At 43.7% G+C, this 22,272-nt stretch overlaps 1 protein-coding gene across 4 annotated transcripts in view; it reads left to right on the forward strand.

Moving 5' to 3' along the window:
* Window positions 1-22,272, forward strand: part of Polr3b (RNA polymerase III subunit B) — a 135,505-nt gene that overhangs the window by 65,399 nt on the left and 47,834 nt on the right. For all 4 annotated transcript variants that reach the window (XR_004943281.1, XR_004943280.1, XM_036169878.1 and 1 more), the window contains 5 exons: window positions 3,435-3,562; window positions 13,188-13,397; window positions 15,546-15,704; window positions 16,927-17,044; window positions 20,325-20,467. Coding sequence is in view for 2 of the 4 variants with exons in the window: in XM_036169878.1 (XP_036025771.1) it covers window positions 3,435-3,562; window positions 13,188-13,397; window positions 15,546-15,704; window positions 16,927-17,044; window positions 20,325-20,467 (758 nt within the window). In the remaining 2 variants the exon portion in view is untranslated. The remainder of the gene's footprint in view (window positions 1-3,434; window positions 3,563-13,187; window positions 13,398-15,545; window positions 15,705-16,926; window positions 17,045-20,324; window positions 20,468-22,272) is intronic.

The following is a 22,272-nucleotide window of genomic DNA, read 5'->3' on the forward strand; positions in this document are numbered from 1 at the left end:
AAGTAATTAACTTCTTCCTGCTACCAGAGAAATGTATGTTTGTATTACAACTTGATAAATTATGCTTTTTAGTCAGGATTTTTACACCTTCAGGTGATGAGCTTTCCAAATTACTCTTATGCTCCACATTACAAGATGGAATATAAAAGAACTATTTTGTAGTAGACTCTGTTTTAGGGACATCGTCTCATTATGTAGCCCTGACTGATCTGGAACTTACTAAGTAGCCCAGGCTAGCCTCAAACTTAGAGATTCTTATGTGTCTGTCTTCCAGGTACTGGGATTACAGGTGTGCACCGCCATGTTTAGCCTGTAGCACATGTATGGGTGACAGATAAATCCTTTGTGGTTCTTGAGCCCTGATTGCTCTCACCTGTCGATAGTTCATCACCCCATCTTCCATTGAGTCAGGAGGCTGCAGTTGCTTGTCCTCTGCAGCCTTCCATGTCTCTCAGAAGTTCTTCCAGCACCTGCTCACACTCACTCTCCTCAAACACCTCCCTGGCCTCCTTCCGACCTGCAGTCGGGTCACTTGGTTGTGCGGTTCTGGGGACCATTTGTCAACAAACACCCGTCTTTGCCTTCCTCACTGCTGGTGCTTACTGCCATGGAGTAAAAATCTGTGTTTTACTGACTCATTTGTGTACTGCATATCTTCCTGCAGTGGGGTGTTATGAAGCAGGGGTTTATCCAGTCACCAACATATTGTTTTGATCAAATTCATGTTATTTTAAAATACAATTCTATTGTTCTATTCATAGTCTAGATGTGTTTTTTAATGTAGATGTCCATAAAATTAAAAAAAAATGAACTTAGACTTGGGGTGTAACCCAGTTGGCAGAGTACTTGCCTAGCATATACAAAGCACATACACAAAGCACCGCATACAAGCCCCAGCACCCAGTAAAACCAGGCCTAATGGCACCTGCCTTTAGCAGGGCACACACCTTTAAGCCCAACACCCAGGAGGCAGAGGCAGGCAGATATCTAGGAAAGCCAGAGAGATCCTGTCTCGAAAAAATTAAAATTAAAATTAAAACCTGGTTTAGTGGTACATGCCTGTAATCCTATCACTCCAGAGGTGGCGGCAACAGGATCAGAAATTCCTAGTGATCTTCACTCTGTCTGTGTTCCGTAAGACCCCGCCTCCATGAAAAGACTGACCCTGCGTTCTTCCCCATTCCGTAAGAGTCTATGTCCCCCAGTACCCAGCACTGGCTGTTTACTGTGTGCTAAGTAAATGTAAGTGTGTTACATGTAGTAAAATCTCTTAATTGCTGTTCAGGATAAATTTACAGTGGTTATGATTTTAAAGGAAATTATTTTTCTTTTTCATAAAACTAAAATTCAGAGCATTTAGATGTTCAATATTTATGAGAGGTTATATAATCTTATATATATATATCAGTTTGTGATAAAAGAACTGTGTTTCCTTTTTTTTTCAATTAACTCCATCTTTATATCTTACAAATGCTTTTTTTTTTGTGTGTTACAGAATTTCATAGTATTTAGGCAAAACATTGTACTTAAGAAAATTCTGGGTTTGCTTGCTTGTTTTTTTCCAGTACTAGGAATTGAACCTAGGACCTCAAATGTGCCTAGTCAAGTTCTACATCACTAATCCACATCCCCTAACCGAACTGTTTCATTCTAGAGTAGAAAATTAAGCTTTAAGTTCTGCTTCTTAAAACAAAAATCCCTTAGACCTTTTCCCACTCTGCTGACAAAGGTTCTGATCACATCTCAGATTCTGCTAGATCCTAAGGAAAATGCTGTTCTTCTGAGAGGTGTTTACCCACCAATCCCACAGTTCTCCAGAGTGTTCTTGAGTGTGAGCAGCAGGAAATATTAGATAGAAGGATTTAGATTGTGGAGATAAACAGATAGAAAATACAGGATAGCCTCGAGAGGGCCTGGAACCTATTCCAACGAGTCCTGACTGTCTCTGCCCCAGGGTATTTATAGAGACCCCCAAGGGGTGGAGCAAAAGACCTCCTCCTCAACACAGCCAAGTGCAGACCATCTGAGACACCTGCACTCATGCCCGTGAACTAATCATCCTTTCTATGCAGACCTGAAAACGAGCTCCCACAATCTTCCAGCTTAGAGGTAGTGGAAAGCACGTCCCCGTCAGCATGGGGATATAGCTTAGTGTGTGTGAGAGAAAAATGGATGAAGAAGTAGGAGGTCTTTTACCAGGTACATTACAGCTCACTTTCCACAGTGGGTGGGGACCTGGTTTCCTAGAATCTCCTCTCCCCTCAGGTGCTGTGAACCTTTGAAATGACTAAGGTTCTATTGCATGGACCCTTGGGTAAGGAACACAGGATCACGGTGTGGCATGTATCCTGAATATGACATGTGTTACTTTGAGTAACAACCTTGCACACTCTGGCTGTTCTCTCCTGTGAAAACACCCTAACCTGAGTTTTCTGCAGAGAGGTATCATGAAGGAAGAAGATTCTGACACCTGTAAGAACATAGTGCAAGGCACCAGTACATACAGATTTCTAGTCGCCATATGAACAGGAACATAATGAGTGAAGGATACTGAGGACTGAGTCTGGGGCTTCACAAGTGCTAGAAGGTTCTTGACCACCTAGCTCTGTCCCCAGCCCTTAATTTTAATATTTTTGTGATCCCACTGTGTCCAAAATATTGTGTCATCATAATGAACATTTTAATGAGATATTTTACATTCTTCCCAGTATGAGTCTTTAAAATATTATATATACTTAGAACCAAATTTTATTAGAAATGCTAAATCTCATAGAACTTTCACATTTGAATAGGTAGATTCACAAATGAAAATTGTTTATAATATAATGACAGTTAAAATAAGAAACTGAATTAATTTAAATTTAAACTTGAGTTTCAAATTTTAAATCCATTAAAATTGGGTAAAATCTGAAATTTAGTTCTTTAGTAGCCTAATGTTTCAACTGCTCAGTAGGCACCATCAGCTAATGACTACCACTGGTCTGCACAGGTCTGTAGTGACTCATTTTTCAAAGAGATCTCTTCCTATCCTCACACAATGATGCAGGCTCCTTATTGATAGAAGGGAAGCTTCTCGCCCATGTACAAGTTATTGTACCATACTTCTGTGCTTGGTGTAGAAATTCTTGTCTGTAATATACCATTGGTAGTGTGTAGGATGATATCGTTTTATTTTTATATAAACACTGTTACACTGTCTCCCTTCTCTTTTATTTCCATCACTGGTAAGAATTTTTATCACAGAACAGTTTAAATTCTTAGGTTTCATCACACTTTATTTCAGCATGTTTTTATTTTAGCAGTTCCGCTAGCATCAAAGTTTATTGTCTTCTAAGTCCCTTGGGGACCTAGGAAATAGTAATTTTTATATCCTTAAACAGATACTGATTTTAGTACTTGATGTCTAAACTGCCAACTCTTCATTAACTTGCTAGAGATACCACCCACCTGGAGATTGAACCCTTCACTCTTCTTGGTGTTTGTGCTGGCCTCATCCCATACCCGCATCATAACCAGTCTCCAAGGAACACCTACCAGTGTGCCATGGGCAAGCAAGCCATGGGTAAGATGCCTTCAACCTGCACCCACACTATTTGGAAAAAGACTCCATCTTTCTTCTCACTAGTGTGTGTTTGGACAAATCAGATGTTGCCAAGCTCAAGGGCCTGTGGAGCCCTGATGCCTGTGGGATCCCTGTCCTGTCTTTTACTTGAATAAATGCAGATCTCAGATTGTTTCCTTAGCCGACAAGGAACCGCATAATACATTTCCCGTAATTGTGTGTGACTATAAACATCAAAGCCCTTGAAGTGTAAGTTGACCAGGAAAGATACATGAAGGAGCAGAGCAGTGGAAAGTGAAGGCAGGGAGGTTCAGGGTGCCAGGGAGGTTTACTGAGAGTCACAAACTTGTCCTGTTCTGCTGTTGTGTCTTCTAAAACTTACACTCCAGTTTCCAAGTCCTTTTCCTTCCCTTTCTCCTGTCTTCCTATAATTTATCTACCCGTCCACACATCTGTAACCTTTGCTGAGCAAGGCTGGCAGTCAGGTGTGGGGGGAGGAGCCTGAACACAGACAGCAGGCAGAGCTTTCTGGGAAGGAGTGTCAGTGCACCTGGAGGACCAGCAGATCAGACCTCTCCAGGATCAGGAGGTGGAGAGGAGAAGAGGCCATGCAAAGCAGGAACTGCATTGAATCTTGGAAGGGAAGCATCTTTCCAAGAGAAAATAGGAGCAAGCATTTCATGGGAGCCTTGCTGCAAGGTGTGTCTTTGTGGGAAGAAGACAGAGTGATGTGGAGGAGAGTATACACTACACGGAGAATCAGTATGACCCAGGGAGTAGTCTGAGGAGTCCACCCCATAAACAATCTCCCTTGGAGACTTGTTGAAAGTGGTTTTCAAATCCTAGTACTCTTAATCAATTTCCACTCCCCTTATGATGTATCATTTCTAATCTCAGGGGCTACAGGAGTTTCATTTTCAACATTGTGAACACAATTGTGTTGCCATGCTCAGCCTCTGTCCCTCTTCTAGCTGCAGCTGGCCTTAGGAAATCCTGCTTGCTCACCACAGACAGGAAGTGTAGAGACATCTTCCTGAGTTCCGTGTGCCCTTTGCCTGGCTGTGGAGAGATGAAAGGCAGAGTGTCCCACCACCGTTTACCTGAATGGTATGATGCCTGGGCAGTCGGGAATAATTCCCAGTGGGCAACTCTGAAGAGTGGCTCATCGTTTGGCTTCCCATCACCCCGGTGTGTATCTGATAGCCTGCCCGTGCTTCTGCCTTGCTCACAAGTTTCCGCAGACACCCCTGGATGTCACGGAAGTACTGTCACTTCTTTGGGGTTTACCAAACAACTTTGTTTCGTGATGTGAATCCCTGCCGAACAATACACCTTTTGTGGAGAACCTTCAGCAGAATTAACACAGACTAAGCACTGCCTTACCAATGCTCCTTGTTTTGTTTGGAGATACAAACCAAAGCACTGGCCACCTCCAGCTAGTGAAACTGTTTTAAAAATAAAGAACAGACTTAAAAGAGGTTTTTATCACAACCCTCCCCACCAAAAACAAACAAACAAACAAAACACAGCCTTTCTTTTGCCGCCCCACGTCTGAAGCGTTGGGCTAGTTACCACACACAGTCGGGCAGGATCAGTGTGCACAGAAAGCCGATTCAGTGTCTGGGGAGTTCTTTTGTAGTCTTCTGTGTGAAGGTTTTTTCCTCGTTTTGTTCTGAGTGTCATTTGCAATTCATTGTCTGTGTTTTCTGAGGTTGGTGTATTCAGCTGCTCTGACCCTGGGTCCTGCACAGTTAGCTCCTTGGATACAATCCTCTGACGTTACTGCTGACGCCGGCAAGACAAAAGCTGCTGAATATCTTAAGTCAGAAAAAAAAAAAGCTTTGTTACTGTTTGTTATTATAAAACACACCTGACTGGGAAGGAAGGCCTAGAGAAGTGCATTTCAAGTTGGCACATGGCTTGGCCACATTCCCCTTTGGGTACTAAAATAGCTGCAAGAGTGACAGGGTCTGTGTGAAAGGCAGCCGGGAAAAGGTCAGTGAGAGAGAAGGCACATCAGAGGCCCAGGTCCCGGGCAAGCCTGGCCCTTTTGAGCAGGACTGCTCTGGATCAGTTGAGCTCGCTGAGTCCTGGCAGCTAAGAACTAAAGCCACTTTAAAGAGGGCACATTGCTGAAGACTGTTTTAATCTCAGAGTCTGTGTGGATTTTCCAAAGTAACATTTTCCTTGTCTGCTAGTCATGTAGAAAGTGAAAGAGATTTACTAGTCCAGAACTGGCTCACTAAATATTCTAGCCAACCTGGAAGATTTGTGTGTCCAACCCATTGCCCTTTCAACACCCCCTCAGAGAATGAAACACAGTAACTCCTTTTCTCTTCTACAAAGTGCACCAGGACCTGTGCCACCACAGGAACTCAGAGCCAGTCCCACAAGCCGGCTACAAAGGTGCTTCTTAAATGACAGACACTTTAACTAGTAAAATTTTGAAGTCTCTGCATGGCATCTCTGCTGCTAAGACTTTCTCACTTCTGTGGGTGTGGCTGCCGGTGTCCTGACCTTTCAGCATAGAAAGTCAGACATCTGGAAAGGGTCAGGCTCCAGGTCTCTGGGCTGTGTGCTGGAGCTGTGGGGTGCACTGGCAGGGCTGAGCTCAACCTCTCACTCTCAGATCTTACTAGCTGGCAGTCCTCTAGTGGAACACTTTCTCCTTAAAGGATCCCTCAATTTCTATCAGCAAGTTAATGAATATGCATCGTGGCCTTCCTCCAGCTCTTCCCCCATCAGCTCCAGTTTGCCAGACTAACACAAAACAAAACAAAACAAAACAAAAAAAGCAAAAAAACTCAGGAGCTGGAACGACTTCTCTTTTTGTCTTCAGTAGAATCTGTCTCTAAGAAGACCATTTCCTCCTGTGTTTAAACTGGAATGGAGTTTCCTGAAATCGAGATCTTAATGTTCAAGAATCCTCATAAAACTGTTGCGTTTCCCTGTCCCATTGTCTGTTCTGCTTATCTACTTACTTGTTTAGGAGTTTTAAAGGGAAAGCCTTCGCCAGTTTTTCATGAGGGTTTTTTTAATTCTGTTGATGAAGGTTTTTTTAATCACTGTACCTCTTCTGAGTGTAAGTCTGTGTGGTAGTTCCTGACTGAAATGCTTCTGTATTATCTCAAGTCTCTCCAGAGCTTCAAACACCCTGTGTCTGCGTTCCATGTTAGACTCACTCCCGTGGGTGAGGTTCCTGTGGTCTGGCCTCTGTGGTTTCTGTGGTTCTCCTGAGAGTGATAGGAAGTTACTGCTTCAGTCTGTGGGTGAGAACCCAGGGCTTCATTCATGCCAAACACATGCTCTACTGCTGACCTGTCCCCAGACCTCCAATTCTTACACACATTTGTGTTTAGGCGTGATAACAATCTGTGAGGCACGCCCTTTTCTTTCTGACAAGAAAGCTGAATCCCAGAGTGGGGGAACAGCTTGCACCATGGTGCATTCTATCTCTCATGGAATCTCCTTTATAGGATTTACTGAAGTTCTTCTCTAGGAAAACTCACATCCTTCCATATTTCTTGAACTCTTATGGCCCTAATCAGTCTGGCTTTTGTACGACAGTATAGGTTATAATCTCATTGAAGACAGGAATGTACTTCATTATTGTGTCCAGCCAGCTTGGTGGGTGGCATGGTAAATACTTCATAAATGTTTCTGAAACAATGAATACATGAATGGATGTGTGGGTAAATGAATGTCTCTAATACAGAGCTGGATTAGGTGGCACAGGTCCTTAATTTCAGCACTTGGGAGGCAGAGTGAGATAGAACTCTGTGAGTTCCAGGCCAGCAGGGTTATATCATGAGATACTTGTCTCAAAACAAATGCACAAAAAAAGTGGAGAATGATTGAGAAAAAAAAAATCCAGCACTAACCTCTGGCCTCCATACACAAACATGCATGGGTAACTACACACATGCACACACATACAAAGCGGGGCAGGAAGGGAGTTTTAAGCTATGGAAGAATAAACTGGAGAAGTTACAACCTGATTCTGGTTTATTCTAAAGCTTCAACAAGAAAGACAGTGTGATAGTGATTCAAGGGTAGGTGTGTGATTGGATGCAACAGAATTAACAGTTGAGAAAGAGGTGCAAGCATTTATAGGCAGCTGATTTTCTTTCTCTCTCTCTGTCTTATTTGAGACAGGGTCTCACTGTGTATCCCCACCTGGCCTACTCATTGTGTGAACAAGGCTGGCCTCAAACTCAGTACAGATATGCCTGCCTTTACCAAGCAAGTGCCAGGATTAAAGGTGTGCCAATACACCGGCTGTGGACTGAATTTCTTTACAGTCATTATTCCCCATTTTGAAGCACTAAGTTATCTTTATAACTAATGTTTGTTTGTTTGCTTTTAAGGGTTTTTTTTTATTTACGTGTACGGTGTGGGAGGAGGAGGGAGAGTATGTGCCCAAGAGTGCAGGTGCCCACAGATGTCAGTTCCCTAGGACTGGAGTCATGCATGGTTGTAACTTCCTGGTGTGGGCACTCGGAACTGAACTGCAGTCCTCTGGAAGAGCAGCAAGTGCTCTTTACTGCTGAGCCAGCTCTCCAGCCCTGACAGATGATTTTTAATGAAAGTGCCATAACAGTTCATTGGGGAAAAAACAATTCTCGACCAAACATATTTTATTTTGTATAACTATATATAAAGAGTGAATATCAGTTCCTATCTGATATCATAAAAAAATTAATACAAAATAAATCATACCCTAAACATAAGAGCTAAAACTAAAACTTGGAAAACAAAACAAAAACAAAACAAGCCAGGTGTGGTGGTGCACACCTTTAATCCCAGCACTCGGGAGGCAGAGTCAGGTGGATCTTTGTGAGTTTGAGGCCAGCCTAGTCTACAGAGTGAGTTCCAGGACAGGCTCCAAAGCTACAGAGAAACCCTGTCTCAAACAAAAACAAAAACAAAAAACTAAAACTTGAAGAAGAAGGAGGAGAAGAAGAAGAAGAAGAAGAAGAAGAAGAAGAAGAAGAAGAAGAAGAAGAAGAAGAAGAAGAAGAAATATCTTTGAGAATGTAAGATTTGAGTAAGCTTTCTAATATACAATAGATACAAAGGGTATAAACTGTTAGGAGAAAAAGTTGATGAATTAAATTTCTCAAAACTGGATTTTTGCTCTTGAAAGACAGTTGGAGGCATGAAAATGCAGGTCACAGAGTAGGAAGAGGCATTCTCCCAACACATAGATGCCTAGTTTATATAAAGAACACTGGTAATAAGACAATCCAGCTAAAAGATGAGCCAAGAAACCCAAAGTGAGACACTCAGCAGAGTGTACAGAATGACCAGTGTTCCTGTCAGTCTGCTGGAGTGTAAGGATGCAAAGTGAATGCAGAGTGAGCCACATGGGGGTCTACACATGCCCTGGAACAGGAAAGCTAGAGGCTGCATCCTGCATGTCAGTGTGCAGATCAGTGGGAAGGTGCAGACACTGCCATGGAGATAGAAGATATAGTCGCTCTACCCGATTCTTTGGCAGTGTCTGCAAGTTAACCATACCATCACCCTTTATTTTAATTGGTAATGATTAAGATTGAGGGCAAAGAGTGAGAGAAATATTAAATGCATGCAACTTCATTTTTCCATAAACACTACTTTGTTACACATTTATAGTCTCTTCCATCTCACCTTAAATAACCTTTTCCCTGTTTTAACGTACATGTGTATACGTTGTATGCCTCTTGATAACTTAGGGAAGTTATCAGGAAAATGTGGCTCAGTAAGAAAAACTGTGTCCTGTAATAAGCAAAGGGAGTCACTGGAGACAGTGGTTACAGCAAAATGGGGCCGTAGAAATAAAGCACAGCGTGTAGGTGGTGCCCTTCTGTGTTAGCGGTGGGAGTTAGCCCAGTGTCTTTTATGGTGTGCTGTGTGCATGCTGGGTAAGCACAGCCACCGAGCTGCAGCCCAGTCCTGCAATGCTCCGGAAAGAAACTGAAGAAGCAGCAGGAAGGTCATTTTAGCTGAGCCTGTGCTTCCATAGGCAAGCCTCTTGACTCAGTTTCTCTAGATACTTTCTCAAACAAAAACCCTTCTTGACAAATATTCATAATTTTAGAAAAAAATTATAAGGATTTGATGGCATTGTAAGAATCTGTGGTGTAGAAATTTAGTTTATATGTACTGTTTTAATATATACATCCATTATGCTTCCAAAAATACTGTGTATAAGTATAGTACATAAGTTTTTTAAAGAAAAATCTCCGATGAATCATAACCCCAGATGTGCTAAATGATCTTGCTGTTCCTCCATTTAGTGGTCAGTAGTAATGCTTGAGAATCACGTTCTGTGCTTGAGAGCGCAGTGTACAGCAGGATCGGGCTCCGTGGCCATTGTTGAGAGGCACGGCCACTTATGTTTCCCTGCTGCACGATAATGCTTGTCTCAGTTTCAGGAGACATGTTTTGGCAGCCTGGTGGGACATTGCCTGAATCCTCAGCTCAAGCTGAGTAAACTGCACAGCTGGAACTGGAGTCACAGCCTAAATTTTAAGTGGTTTCATAGACAGACGTAAAGTTATTGTCCGGGAGCTGCGTCACATCCCAGCAGCACTCACCTTTCCTAAAGCACAAGTGGTCACTGTCAGGTTCCGTGTCCAGTTGACTCGCTGTCACTAAAAGAACACAAATTGCAGTTCCTAGTGCAAGCTCAACCAAAGGGCCACAAGGTTCAATCTGACAATTGTTTTTCAGCTGAATTTTGGTAAGTTTTGTAGAGATTTAAGCACAAATACATATGCACTGTTAAGAAGCACAAGTTCTTCACTTTAATTCACTTGACATTTCCCGAGCAACCTTAATGAGCTCCCCAGTCTGCGATGCCTCCCTCCTTCCAGGCCCTTGTTGTTTGTTACCTTTGGTGGTGATTGTCAGGGAGTGGCAAATCTTTTTTTCTTTTTGCTGCTCAATAGTCGGTTTCAGTCTTGATTTAAGATTGCTGTTGATTTTTTTTTGGGTGGGGGAGGTAGTGATGGGGATGGAACGCAGGTGATCTAATAACACAAAGATGCAGAAGTTAGAGGAAATCAAATACAGAGTTTGGCTCAGCTCCATACAGTAGCACTTTGGGCCCATGCATGAAAAAGCAAGCATCTGCTAATGCTGACACCTCATCTCCTCAGTCACTCCTCAGTGAAGAGGTGCTCAGAAGTTCAGGGGCAGGTTTTAGTTTCCTAGTGTAAACATCTGTTTTAAAATCAACTGTGTGCCCATGAGCCCAAAACATGGAAAGACTCTACCTCAGAAAACCATGAAACCCACTGTAGGGTTAAAGTTCAGATTTCACTTGTAGATGACAATTGCCCAGTAACACATACTTCTAAGGACTGTCAGGTGAGAAGGCTCCTCATCCTAACCAGACTACATCCTCACTCCTCCTAACCAGACTACATCCTCACTCATCCTAACCAGACTACATCCTCACTCCTCCTAACCAGACTACATCCTCACTCCTCCTAACCAGACTACATCCTCACTCCTCCTAACCAGACTACATCCTCACTCCTCCTAACCAGACTACATCCTCACTCATCCTAACTAGACTACATCCTCACTCCTCCTAACCAGACTACATCCTCACTCCTCCTAACCAGACTACATCCTCACTCCTCCTAACTAGACTACATCCTCACTCCTCCTAACTAGACTACATCCTCACTCCTCCTAACCAGACTACACCCTCACTCATCCTAACCAGACTACATCTTCACTCCTCCTAACCAGACTACATCCTCACTCCTCCTAACCAGACTACACCCTCACTCATCCTAACCAGACTACATCCTCACTCATCCTAACCAGACTACATCCTCACTCATCCTAACCAGACTACATCCTCACTCCTCCTAACCAGACTACACCCTCACTCCTCCTAACCAGACTACATCCTCACTCATCCTAACTAGACTACATCCTCACTCCTCCTAACCAGACTACATCCTCACTCATCCTAACCAGACTACATCCTCACTCCTCCTAACCAGACTACATCCTCACTCATCCTAACCAGACTACATCCTCACTCCTCCTAACCAGACTACATCCTCACTCCTCCTAACCAGACTACATCCTCACTCCTCCTAACCAGACTACATCCTCACTCCTCCTAACCAGACTACATCCTCACTCATCCTAACTAGACTACATCCTCACTCCTCCTAACCAGACTACATCCTCACTCCTCCTAACCAGACTACATCCTCACTCCTCCTAACTAGACTACATCCTCACTCCTCCTAACTAGACTACATCCTCACTCCTCCTAACCAGACTACACCCTCACTCATCCTAACCAGACTACATCTTCACTCCTCCTAACCAGACTACATCCTCACTCCTCCTAACCAGACTACACCCTCACTCATCCTAACCAGACTACATCCTCACTCATCCTAACCAGACTACATCCTCACTCATCCTAACCAGACTACATCCTCACTCCTCCTAACCAGACTACACCCTCACTCCTCCTAACCAGACTACATCCTCACTCATCCTAACTAGACTACATCCTCACTCCTCCTAACCAGACTACATCCTCACTCATCCTAACCAGACTACATCCTCACTCCTCCTAACCAGACTACATCCTCACTCATCCTAACCAGACTACATCCTCACTCATCCTAACCAGACTACATCCTCACTCCTCCTAACCAGACTACATCCTCACTCATCCTAACCAGACTACATCCTCACTCCTCATCCTAACCAGACTACACCCTCACTCCTCCTAACCAGACTACACCCTCACTCCTCCTAACCAGACTACATCCTCACTCCTCCTAACCAGACTACATCCTCACTCCTCCTAACCAGACTACATCCTCACTCCTCCTAACCAGACTACATCCTCACTCCTCATCCTAACCAGACTACACCCTCACTCCTCCTAACCAGACTACACCCTCACTCCTCCTAACCAGACTACATCCTCACTCCTCCTAACCAGACTACACCCTCACTCCTCATCCTAACCAGACTGTCTTCACTTCTTTAGGAGAAGGGACCTGACATTTACTCAAGTGTTCCTCATGTTTGGTGCAAGTATATTCTTTTTGTTTTGTTGTTTTTTGTTTTGTTTTTGCTGCTTCATTAATAACAAATTAACAAATCCATGCTTCTCTGCTTTCAGTGGAATTCTTCTTTCTTCCATCCATCCCTCCTCTCTTTTCCTTTCCTTTCCACTTCAAGCTTTTGCTGTCATTAGTTGCGTATTTTCGTTGTGCAGTGTAAGCTCCTGCATGTGAAGACTCAGTGTTCTCACATCATCTGAACAGAACCAAGTATAGGTTCATGTACTGAACTTGTAAAGTTAACCAGTAACAACTAAGTTTGTGCAAGTGGAATCAATTGTGTTTATAAAGTCCAAAAAGTTGAAATTATTTAGGTTGTTATTACTCTGATTATATTTGTGGGATTTTAAATATTAGGGAGAAAAGTTACTTTAGAAATCAATGGCTACCATATGGGTCTTAATTGTGAAATGTTTAACCTGAGATTTTCTTCACTTTAGTTAAGCAAATTTAATGTATTTAAATTCAATGCTACCTGATTATTCTACAGGATATAATGATTGGCTTTGTTTTCTTCAATATTAATGAAGGTACCATTGGATACAACCAGCGAAACAGAATTGATACACTTATGTATCTACTGGCATATCCACAGAAACCCATGGTTAAAACAAAGACCATTGAGTTGATAGATTTTGAGAAATTGCCGGCTGGACAGAATGCAACCGTTGCCGTGATGAGTTACAGTGGCTATGATATCGAAGACGCGCTGGTCTTGAACAAGGCCTCCCTGGACAGGGGTAAGTGAGTTCTCAGAGCTAGATAGAAAGTGATGGCTATTGGTGTTACAGTGACTGCAGGTTTCAAGTATTTGAACTTGGACACAAACTAGCGTTGTAGATTTTTATTTAAATTGAGAATTTCATAGGAGGACTGTATGTCATCCCACCTCTCTTTCTCCGTCCTTCACCACCCCCATCCAAATTAATAACCTCTTCACTGTTACACACACACACACACACACACACACACACACACAGACACACACACACACAGACACACACACACAGAGGTTTGTAAAATGTCTAACTCCATTTAATGTTGCTATGTGTACATGTGTTTAGGGCTGGCCATGTGGGATCAACTAACTTATCGGGGAGCTCGTCCCTAGAGAAGACTGATTTTCCTTCTCAGCAGCCACTGATCGCCTTTAGCTCTTAAGCTCGAGGTAGAAACTTGTAAATCTCCCCTGCCTACTTCAGGGTATCAACTAAAGCTGTCGTTATGCAGCTCTTGTTTAGGTGGCCATTTTGTTGAGGTCTCGTGGGTGCAGGTCACTGCCATGTCTAGAAGTTTGTAAGACTTGTTAGACTTTGTGCTGGTTCTGTTTGCTCTCTTTGTTTTTACTGACTGACATTGGAAAACATGTGTTAAATGTTTAACTTTAGAGTCTTTATTACTTTATTAATAGCTAGAAAGTTTCTCAAAGAGAAAAATAAATGAGATTTTTTTTCTACCAGGAATTAAACAGTACATGAACTAAGGCTCATTTTGTTTGTTTCTAATATATCTGTTAATATATGCAACAGTAAACCTGTGTTGAGAGGGCAGATGGAAAAGGCTATTACTATACAGTTTAACCCCAAGTCTGTGATACATTTGTTAGCCAATGTCAAAAGCTAGGCATGTACATTACAACTGTGTAGTTTTGTCCTTTTCTTCCTCACTCCTCTTAACATGTCGCTCTCGCAGGTCACCGCTGCCGGCCCTAATGAGCACCACCTGGTCTGCAGGCTGACTTCTATTCAGCCTCTAGTTCCTTCCCTCCCTGGCATACCCACAATGCCTTCCTCCCTCTCCCTAGTTGCTAGGCAGCCATAATAGTACTCCTAGATATGTGTCACTGGCATTAATGTTAGCAGCACTGAATTTATGCCCCTTTTTTCCTCCAATGACAACAGCCATGCTTTAGAACTAGATATTTTCCTTTCTGATTAACTGGTAATGTTGATGTGGATATCTGAAGACGTTGTGATGTCTCTCAGAAACTCTGAACCACGATTTAATGATCCGACTTTGCCCTCCGTTAGCTTTTAAGCTTCTGCCTATAAATAAAATGTCCATTTAAGCTTAGAAGAAACCACATGATAGTTTGTGCAATTTGGATTTGCATGCACTGCAGCATGTTGCATGGCTGTTGTATCACAGTTTCAGATCATGCAGTATTTGCAGAGCAGCTGGCTCTCTGAGCTGAGGTTAACTCTACCGCACAGGTCACTGGAGCCATGATGATGGGAACACCCAGAGACTTAGAAATGACTCTATATACCTTACACTCTTTTTCATCCCACAGTCACCTTCAACGTTTAAAAGACCGGAGGCAGGGGCTGATGTGTTTCCCTTTCTGCAAAAGTAAATATTATTTTGCTTGCTTACTTAGGTCTAACCATGAATGCCAGAATCGAAGAAGGGAAGACCTTTAAGAATGGCTTAGCAGAAATTGTACAGAGCATGTTTGTGCTGAGCATCCTGACTTGAGAGTTTTCACCCAACTTCCTGGGTGACTGAGGGTGTTCAGGTTCCTGGCCTCACTCAGAAGGCCTGTGACAGAAAGGACGGCCCGGGTGGTTTCAAACGCCCTTTGAAAGCCTGGTGTTCTGAGGCCTGTGTCACTTCCTCCAGCATGATCTAGTCGATCGCAGCTGGAAAGTGCGAGTCGAACCCACGGTGTCTGTGTACATAAGTGGCAGAGGGTGTGAGCCAGTCTTTGGATTGTTACTTGGTTTTTGCCAGTTCTAGATTTACCAACAGTAAAATAGTTTGAGGTTTGGGTTTTCATTTTGTTTTTGGAACTGTGAGGTGAAGTGGCTTCTTGAATACCATAAATCCATGTTTTGTCATAGTTTCATATTATCAGGGATTCTGACCCATTTGGGGTTTCCTTTCAGGTTTTGGGCGTTGTCTTGTGTATAAAAATGCTAAGTGCACATTGAAGCGATACACCAATCAGACTTTTGATAAGGTGATGGGTCCCATGTTGGATGCTGCTACCAGAAAACCCATCTGGCGACATGAAATCTTAGATGCAGATGGCATTTGTTCTCCAGGTAAAAACCCTTAAAGAATAATGAATTTCAGGGTATACTTGTAAGATTGTGAGAGTTATTTAACAATATTTTCCTGTGTCTTATGTATGTTTTCCCGTAGCAAAAATGTATTCTAGGCTAATCTTAAATTATAGAAAAGCCAAACTTGAAACAATGTTTTGAATAAGGTCTTGACTCTGTATCTATGCTGCTATTTCTTAATATATACATTTTGCTTATGGTTTGACTTTGGACTGTTCTTTCCCTAAAAGAAATGACTCATTATAATTGCAAATGTGTAATGAATTTGTTTGTACAGCACACAGCCCTTGCCTTTGGTTCTACAGGCTAGTGTAGAAGGCTGACATTGATCATCAGATTACACAAGCATGTCAGGTTACAGCTGGTGTAAGGAATCAATCATAGAGATAACTGTGATGCCATTGTGTGGCAAGAGGACTCACCCTAGTGTGGAAGATCTGCAGAGTCTCTAAGGAAATGCAGATAGGAAGAGTATCTGCTAAAGAGAGATGGAAAGTAGTTTCTTCGTTTCTAAACCTGGGTGAGTGTCTGTGTGTTAGCTAGCTGAGGTTACCTGAAGGGACGAGAGCACAGTACGGCTATGCAGAACACAGGGACAGTCACCTTCCACACAGCCTAGTCATAGTTGAGCCCTGGGTGGACAGTCCTGTGCAGAGCTGGGTTACCCCAAGCCACACAAGTGGCTTTAGTCCGTCTACCTTTGTTTCTTAGAAATTTCTGTAACGTGTTTACACTGTGGTTTCAAAAATAAGCATGAGGATGGTTGTTCCAGTAGCTGGTCCTTAGACTAGAAAGAGCAAAACCAGAGATATTTTTTCTTCCTTTCCAAGGTAAGCTGGTGGTAACTTGGTTCTGATGGAAATGTCTAGAGATAACAAGTGCTCCCAATCTGTTCTGATGCTGTTGGCTAGGGTGGTGCTCCTTTGTTGTGTGGTCTCTTAAGACAGCCTCTTGTGGATGGAGGTGTTTCACTGATATGTGGTCCTGAGTCAGTGTCTCATTAATCACAGGTGATTTCCATCTGGTTTTTTTCTTTACAAACCTACCTCTGAGCACTGTTGAACTTGACTTCCCACCAGGGTGGCCTGTGTCTTTCTTCCATGTCTAGATCTCATAAACCAAGTCTGTCCATGGTTTTGTGCCCAGCAGCCTTGCATTATGATATATAACAGTCTGCTTGATGCTCTTGTCTTTTCCTTAGGTGAGAAAGTAGAAAACAAACAGGTGCTTGTAAACAAGTCCATGCCCACAGTGACCCAGATTCCTTTGGAGGGAAGTAGTGTGCCGCAGCAGCCACAGTACAAAGACGTGCCCATCACGTGAGTATTGCTCAGGCCTTGATAACACATAGAGATGTCTGGAAAAAGAATGGATGGAGGAAATGATATGTTATATAGGACTATGTATCATGTGTAAGTTATACGGTCTTTATAAATTGAAGAACTAGAAATAGCAATTTTTTGATACTTTTGTTGCATGAAAATGGTGTGTCATTGAAGAGAAGCTGAAGTATGGAATCAAACAGATCATCTAGCCTGGTAAGGGAGCAGGTCAAGTAGACAGGAGTCCCGTAGAAGAGAAGCAGGGCACGAGGTAGAAAGGGCTCGGCGGCTTTGGAGGGTCAGTGTAGCTCGCTATTGCTAACATACAGGAGAGTTTGCAGGTCATTCTACAGAGTGGCACAACCACCAGGTCTGTGTCATAGAAATGAATAAAGCACTAGCCACACCGTGCCATCACCAGTGGACTAGAACTGGGCTGTTCGTTATCATGGGTAAAGCATGTAAATCCCTTTTGTTTTCTCTGTATAATGAAAAGGTTAAAGTCATCCATCTCTACATTTCTTCTCAGCTCTAAACTATAATGAAATGTGAAAGTTGCTGGGGGGAGCCAGTAATAGTCACCACACTGTGATGATATAGACCCGTCTAGAGAAGATGAATATTCTGCCTTAGACAGGCTGACCTAGGCTGAGGTGAGGGGTGGGAAGGGGCAGCGGAGAACAGTGACTGGCAGAGACTGACAGAGACATGCAGTTGCTGCCGTAATGATAGTGGCCTTCTGTACCGCCAGTCTGCCCGTCGTATGGGCGTCCTGCATGTGGGAGCTTAGTCCTTCCACCCCGTGCCGCATCTCCCAGAAGTTCATTAGAGTCTGATGGTGTGGGAATGGAAGGGGAAGGGGAACGTGGGTGACATCCCAAGGCCACCTGGGTGTGCTTGGCAGCGGTCTGGCGGAACTGCTCGCTCTTGAGAGCTGTGCTAAATGCGGCAGTGGGGAAAGCCATCGTGCAGCTGACTTGGGACTGGGTCTCTGACACCAAATCCCCCCAACAGAACTCTTGAAGCTACAGGTATGGGGTGGCTCTAAAGGAGACAGATGGTCAAGACCCGTCTTCCCTTCTGCCAGCACCTCTGTTTCCTTCGCTCCTCAAGAGACGGTACTCTGCTCTTCTGTCTTGTCTTTCATATTACCACCTGTTTTTAGAATCCATCTCTTTCCCACGGTAGAGAATGTGCTTAAATATTTTTAGCATCTTAGAGAAAGATGGCCTTTTCTGGATTTGGGATTTATCCCTAGCTAGTTCCCCTTCTGTGTCTCTTTCTTTTCTGGGTCACCCTTGTTCCTGCTTCTCCACCTCACTCCCAAGTTCCTGTCTCTCTAGCTACTGAAACAGCTCTAGAGCAGGTGGCCAAAGACAGCCTACGCTCTTTTCAGTCAGGAGTGTTTGGAGCACTTTAGTTAACTGCTCCAGGAGATATTCTAGTTACCAAGACAACAGTGAGCCAGCCAGTGCCGTCCGTGCCCTGTGGAACTCACAGCCTAGTGCAGGAAGAGGTGAACTAGGGAACCCAGAGATGGGCGGTTGGCCGAGGTCGTGGCACCTTGTGTTCTAGTCCTGTGGCTAAGCCCTTGTCCCCCATTCACCCCGTACACCTAGTGTGCCACCTGCATTGATCTTGAAGACATTTAACACTGACAGGTCGTTCCCCTGGGTTTCATGGTTAGCACTACCCCCACCTCGTCCTCCTGCTGGCCTGGTGGAGACTTGATCCAGACCTGAGCTGAGCTAGTGACGATAGCCCCTTCTGCGTCTCTCTCCTCCCTCCCTGGCTCTTACTCACGTCTCCCAGAAGGACATCTGCCTGCTGCTGGCTTCGTGCGGCACCTGAGCCAAACCTAGACCACACCATCTTCCTCCCTAGCCCAAAATTGGCTTCTCCTGATCTCTTTTGGTGATGATAAGCACCACAGTCCAGCCAGGCACTGGCAGCACAAGCCCTGTGCTTCCTTTCCTCCGCCACGGGCGCCATTTCAGTAACTCCTGTTGTAGGTTCTATCACACGTACTCACTCACAGACACACTTCACACACACTCAGACACCCACCTTCACATGCACATGCATTCACACATACACACACACAATACACTCATACACACCTGCATGCACACTCACAAACACAATATACTCACACATACACACGCACATGCACACGCGCACATGCACATTTGTGCACACACACATGCATACAATACACATGTGCTTGCACAAACTCACACATATACATGATGCACATGCATACACATGTGTGCACGCACACACACACACACACACACTTTCACCCCCTGAGGTAACTGAGTTCTGCTTCTGCCTGGACTATTACTTACTATCATCTAGTCACCAAAGCTGTTAGCTTTATCTTAACTTCTGGAGTACCCATCCAAGTGATTTTTTTTTTTTTTTTTCTGAACCTTTCATCTGGCTATGTGACTCTCTTGAGAAAATAGAGTAAAATTCTAAATGACAGGGTTGCCTGTAGGGAAGATTCCCTAGCATGCCTCTTGGCTTTGCCTTACATACACACCAGCCTGCATTTCTAGGAAATTGTCTCTTCAAAACGTGCCATCCACTTTGGGGCCACTCCCATTGGCTTAGGCTGCTCCCTGTGCCTGAGCAGGTGTCGCCTGCTAGAGTCAGGTCTGTGGTGGTGTGTGGCAGCCCACTGTCCGCCACCATTGCCGTCCGGGGCCCCAGCAGTTGAGAGCTCCCTGGGCTTCTGGTCTCTAGCACAGTTGACCTTTCTCCCTCTTTCTTTCTGGAAGCAAGCTGCTTTTGTGCAGGAACTCTACCCTTTAATGGCTGGACGTCCATACTCCAGGGATCTGACTCTTAGTAGACTCCTCATAATGTCTGTTGTATAAGAATACATGAAGCAAACTGTGTGTGCGACAGTAATGTCAGTGGTCAGTAGGTTGAGGAACTGTTGGAAAAGTGACCAGGCACTCAGAGCTGAATCTGATACTCTCCCCTCAGAGTTCAGCTCTGCTGCGTGAGGCACATGTTCTCACACAAACTAACCACTGTTAATGTTGTCTATAATAAAGGAATAACTGTAGGATTGCTGTATTGTGTCTGCCTCCTAAGAAATGTAACACTGTAAAAGGAAAATTGTAAACTTTAATATTGAAATAATTTTTTAGAGCTTGAGAGGAGAATATCAAAATATTTTGTGGTAGAAGTGAAGAGAGCATGTTAGATGGGTGCGAGATTGACAAGGGCATCAGAAGCCATTGTAGGGACTTTGTCGTCACATTAGGTACAAAGGTGCAACAGACTCCTACATTGAGAAAGTGATGATCTCTTCCAATGCTGAGGACGCCTTCCTCATCAAGATGCTCCTGAGACAGACGCGGCGGCCAGAGATAGGAGACAAGTTCAGCAGTCGTCATGGACAGAAAGGTACACCAACTCTTCAGCCTTACTTCTCAGATTCACCTGTTAAAACTGCAATGGCATGTAGAGGTATACATGGTAAAAGTGCTTATCTGATCATGTATTTCATTTTAATTTCATTCTGTGCCCAGAATCACAAACCCAGACACTATGCCTATTGAAGTACATATGACAGTAATAGTGATTCTTTTATGAAAGGCACATGCTTAACCCCTTCTGTATTCTGTTGTGTCATAGAATTTCAGTTCTAGAAGATCCCTCAGAATTGAATATCCCTTTATTAACAGTTTTGATTACTCTCATCTTACTTATTATGTAGACAGAACAGAATTGACATGTTAGAAAATGTCAATATTCCTTACAAGAATTCACACCATAAGAGAACATCCCATTCTGCATCAACGTGTCACGTCACTGTCCTGGCTAGTTTGATGTCTACTTGACACAAGGTAAAGTCATCTGAGCAGAGGGAACCTCAATTGAGAAAATGCCTCCATAATATCCGGCTGTAAGGCATTTTCTGAATTAGTGAATGACTGGGGAGGTCCAGCCCATGGTCAGTGGTATCATCCCTGGGTTCTATAAGAAAGCAGGCTGAGCAAGCCAATAAGCAGCTCCTCTCCATGGCCTCTGCCTCAGCTCCTCCCTCCAGGATCCTGCCCTGTTTGAGTTCCTGTCCTGACTTCCTTTGATGATGAACAGCAGTGTGGAAGTGTAAGCCAAATAAGCCCTTTCCTCTCCAACTTGGTCATGGTGTTTTATCACAGCAACAGAAATCCTAACTAGGACACATACCCAAGTCAATTTTATATTGTACAAAGAATTGGAGACTGGTTAGCATGTCAGTGCTTATCCACTAGGTACTGGTCCCACTAAACTTACTAAGGGCGGCAGAATGTTCTCCAGGCCTGAAGCCTAATGAAGCCTTTCTTAGAGCAGATGCTGAGTAAGTACTTGATAAGAGAATCTGAGAAAATTGGTGAGAATTGAGGCTTCCTTCAATTCTTGATGAGTAGGTTGTCCTTAGGTTTACTGTGCGCGTGCGCACACACACACACACACACACACACACACACACACACACACACGGACAGAGCACTGCTGTTGAGCTGAACCCGTCAGTAAGCTCCATTAAACATGGTGTCTAAGTGAAATGTCAGGAAGCTTTGTGCTGTAAATATGACAGGGATCAGACTTGCTGACAGCAGTCCTCTGCCTCAGTTGTCTGCATAGTGCCTGTAGAGCGCTGTTTGCTCCAGGGCCTCTGACATACATGTTTCTCTGTGAAACTGAAGGAAGTCCTCCCAGGGTGGCTGACCTTTTTCTTCAGTGAGGACTTTGTCTTCCTGCTTTTCTTTTTCCAGATGGCTTTTAATCCAAGGTAAAACCTCATGATTAGCTCTCATCCCTTGATAGCCCTATCTTATGGTTTATCAGATTTATTGGAAAGCCAGGAGGCAGAAGAAGAAGCAGCCACACAGAAAAATAGGTAGCATATACTTGAACCCTATAATGAAAGAATAGGGCTCTTGGGCAAATAGAAACTTACTTGTAAGCATGATTTTTATCAAATAATAAACGGTATTTTATTGATTTATTTCTGTTTATGTGTATGTGTGTGTGTGTAATAGCACATATGTGGATGTCAGGGGACAGCTCTGAGTCCTCTCCTTCCATCACGTGACCTCATCAGCGTAGACAACAAGCACCTTTACCTGCTGAGTCACTCACTGGCCCATGTGCATGGTTCTCAAGGTTCATTTATTGTATTTTTAAGTGGAAGTTTAGGCTGGTGATAGAGTTCTGTGGTA

The sequence above is a fragment of the Onychomys torridus genome, chromosome 20 (assembly GCF_903995425.1).
Source record: "Onychomys torridus chromosome 20, mOncTor1.1, whole genome shotgun sequence".
NCBI classification, from domain to species: domain Eukaryota; kingdom Metazoa; phylum Chordata; class Mammalia; order Rodentia; family Cricetidae; genus Onychomys; species Onychomys torridus.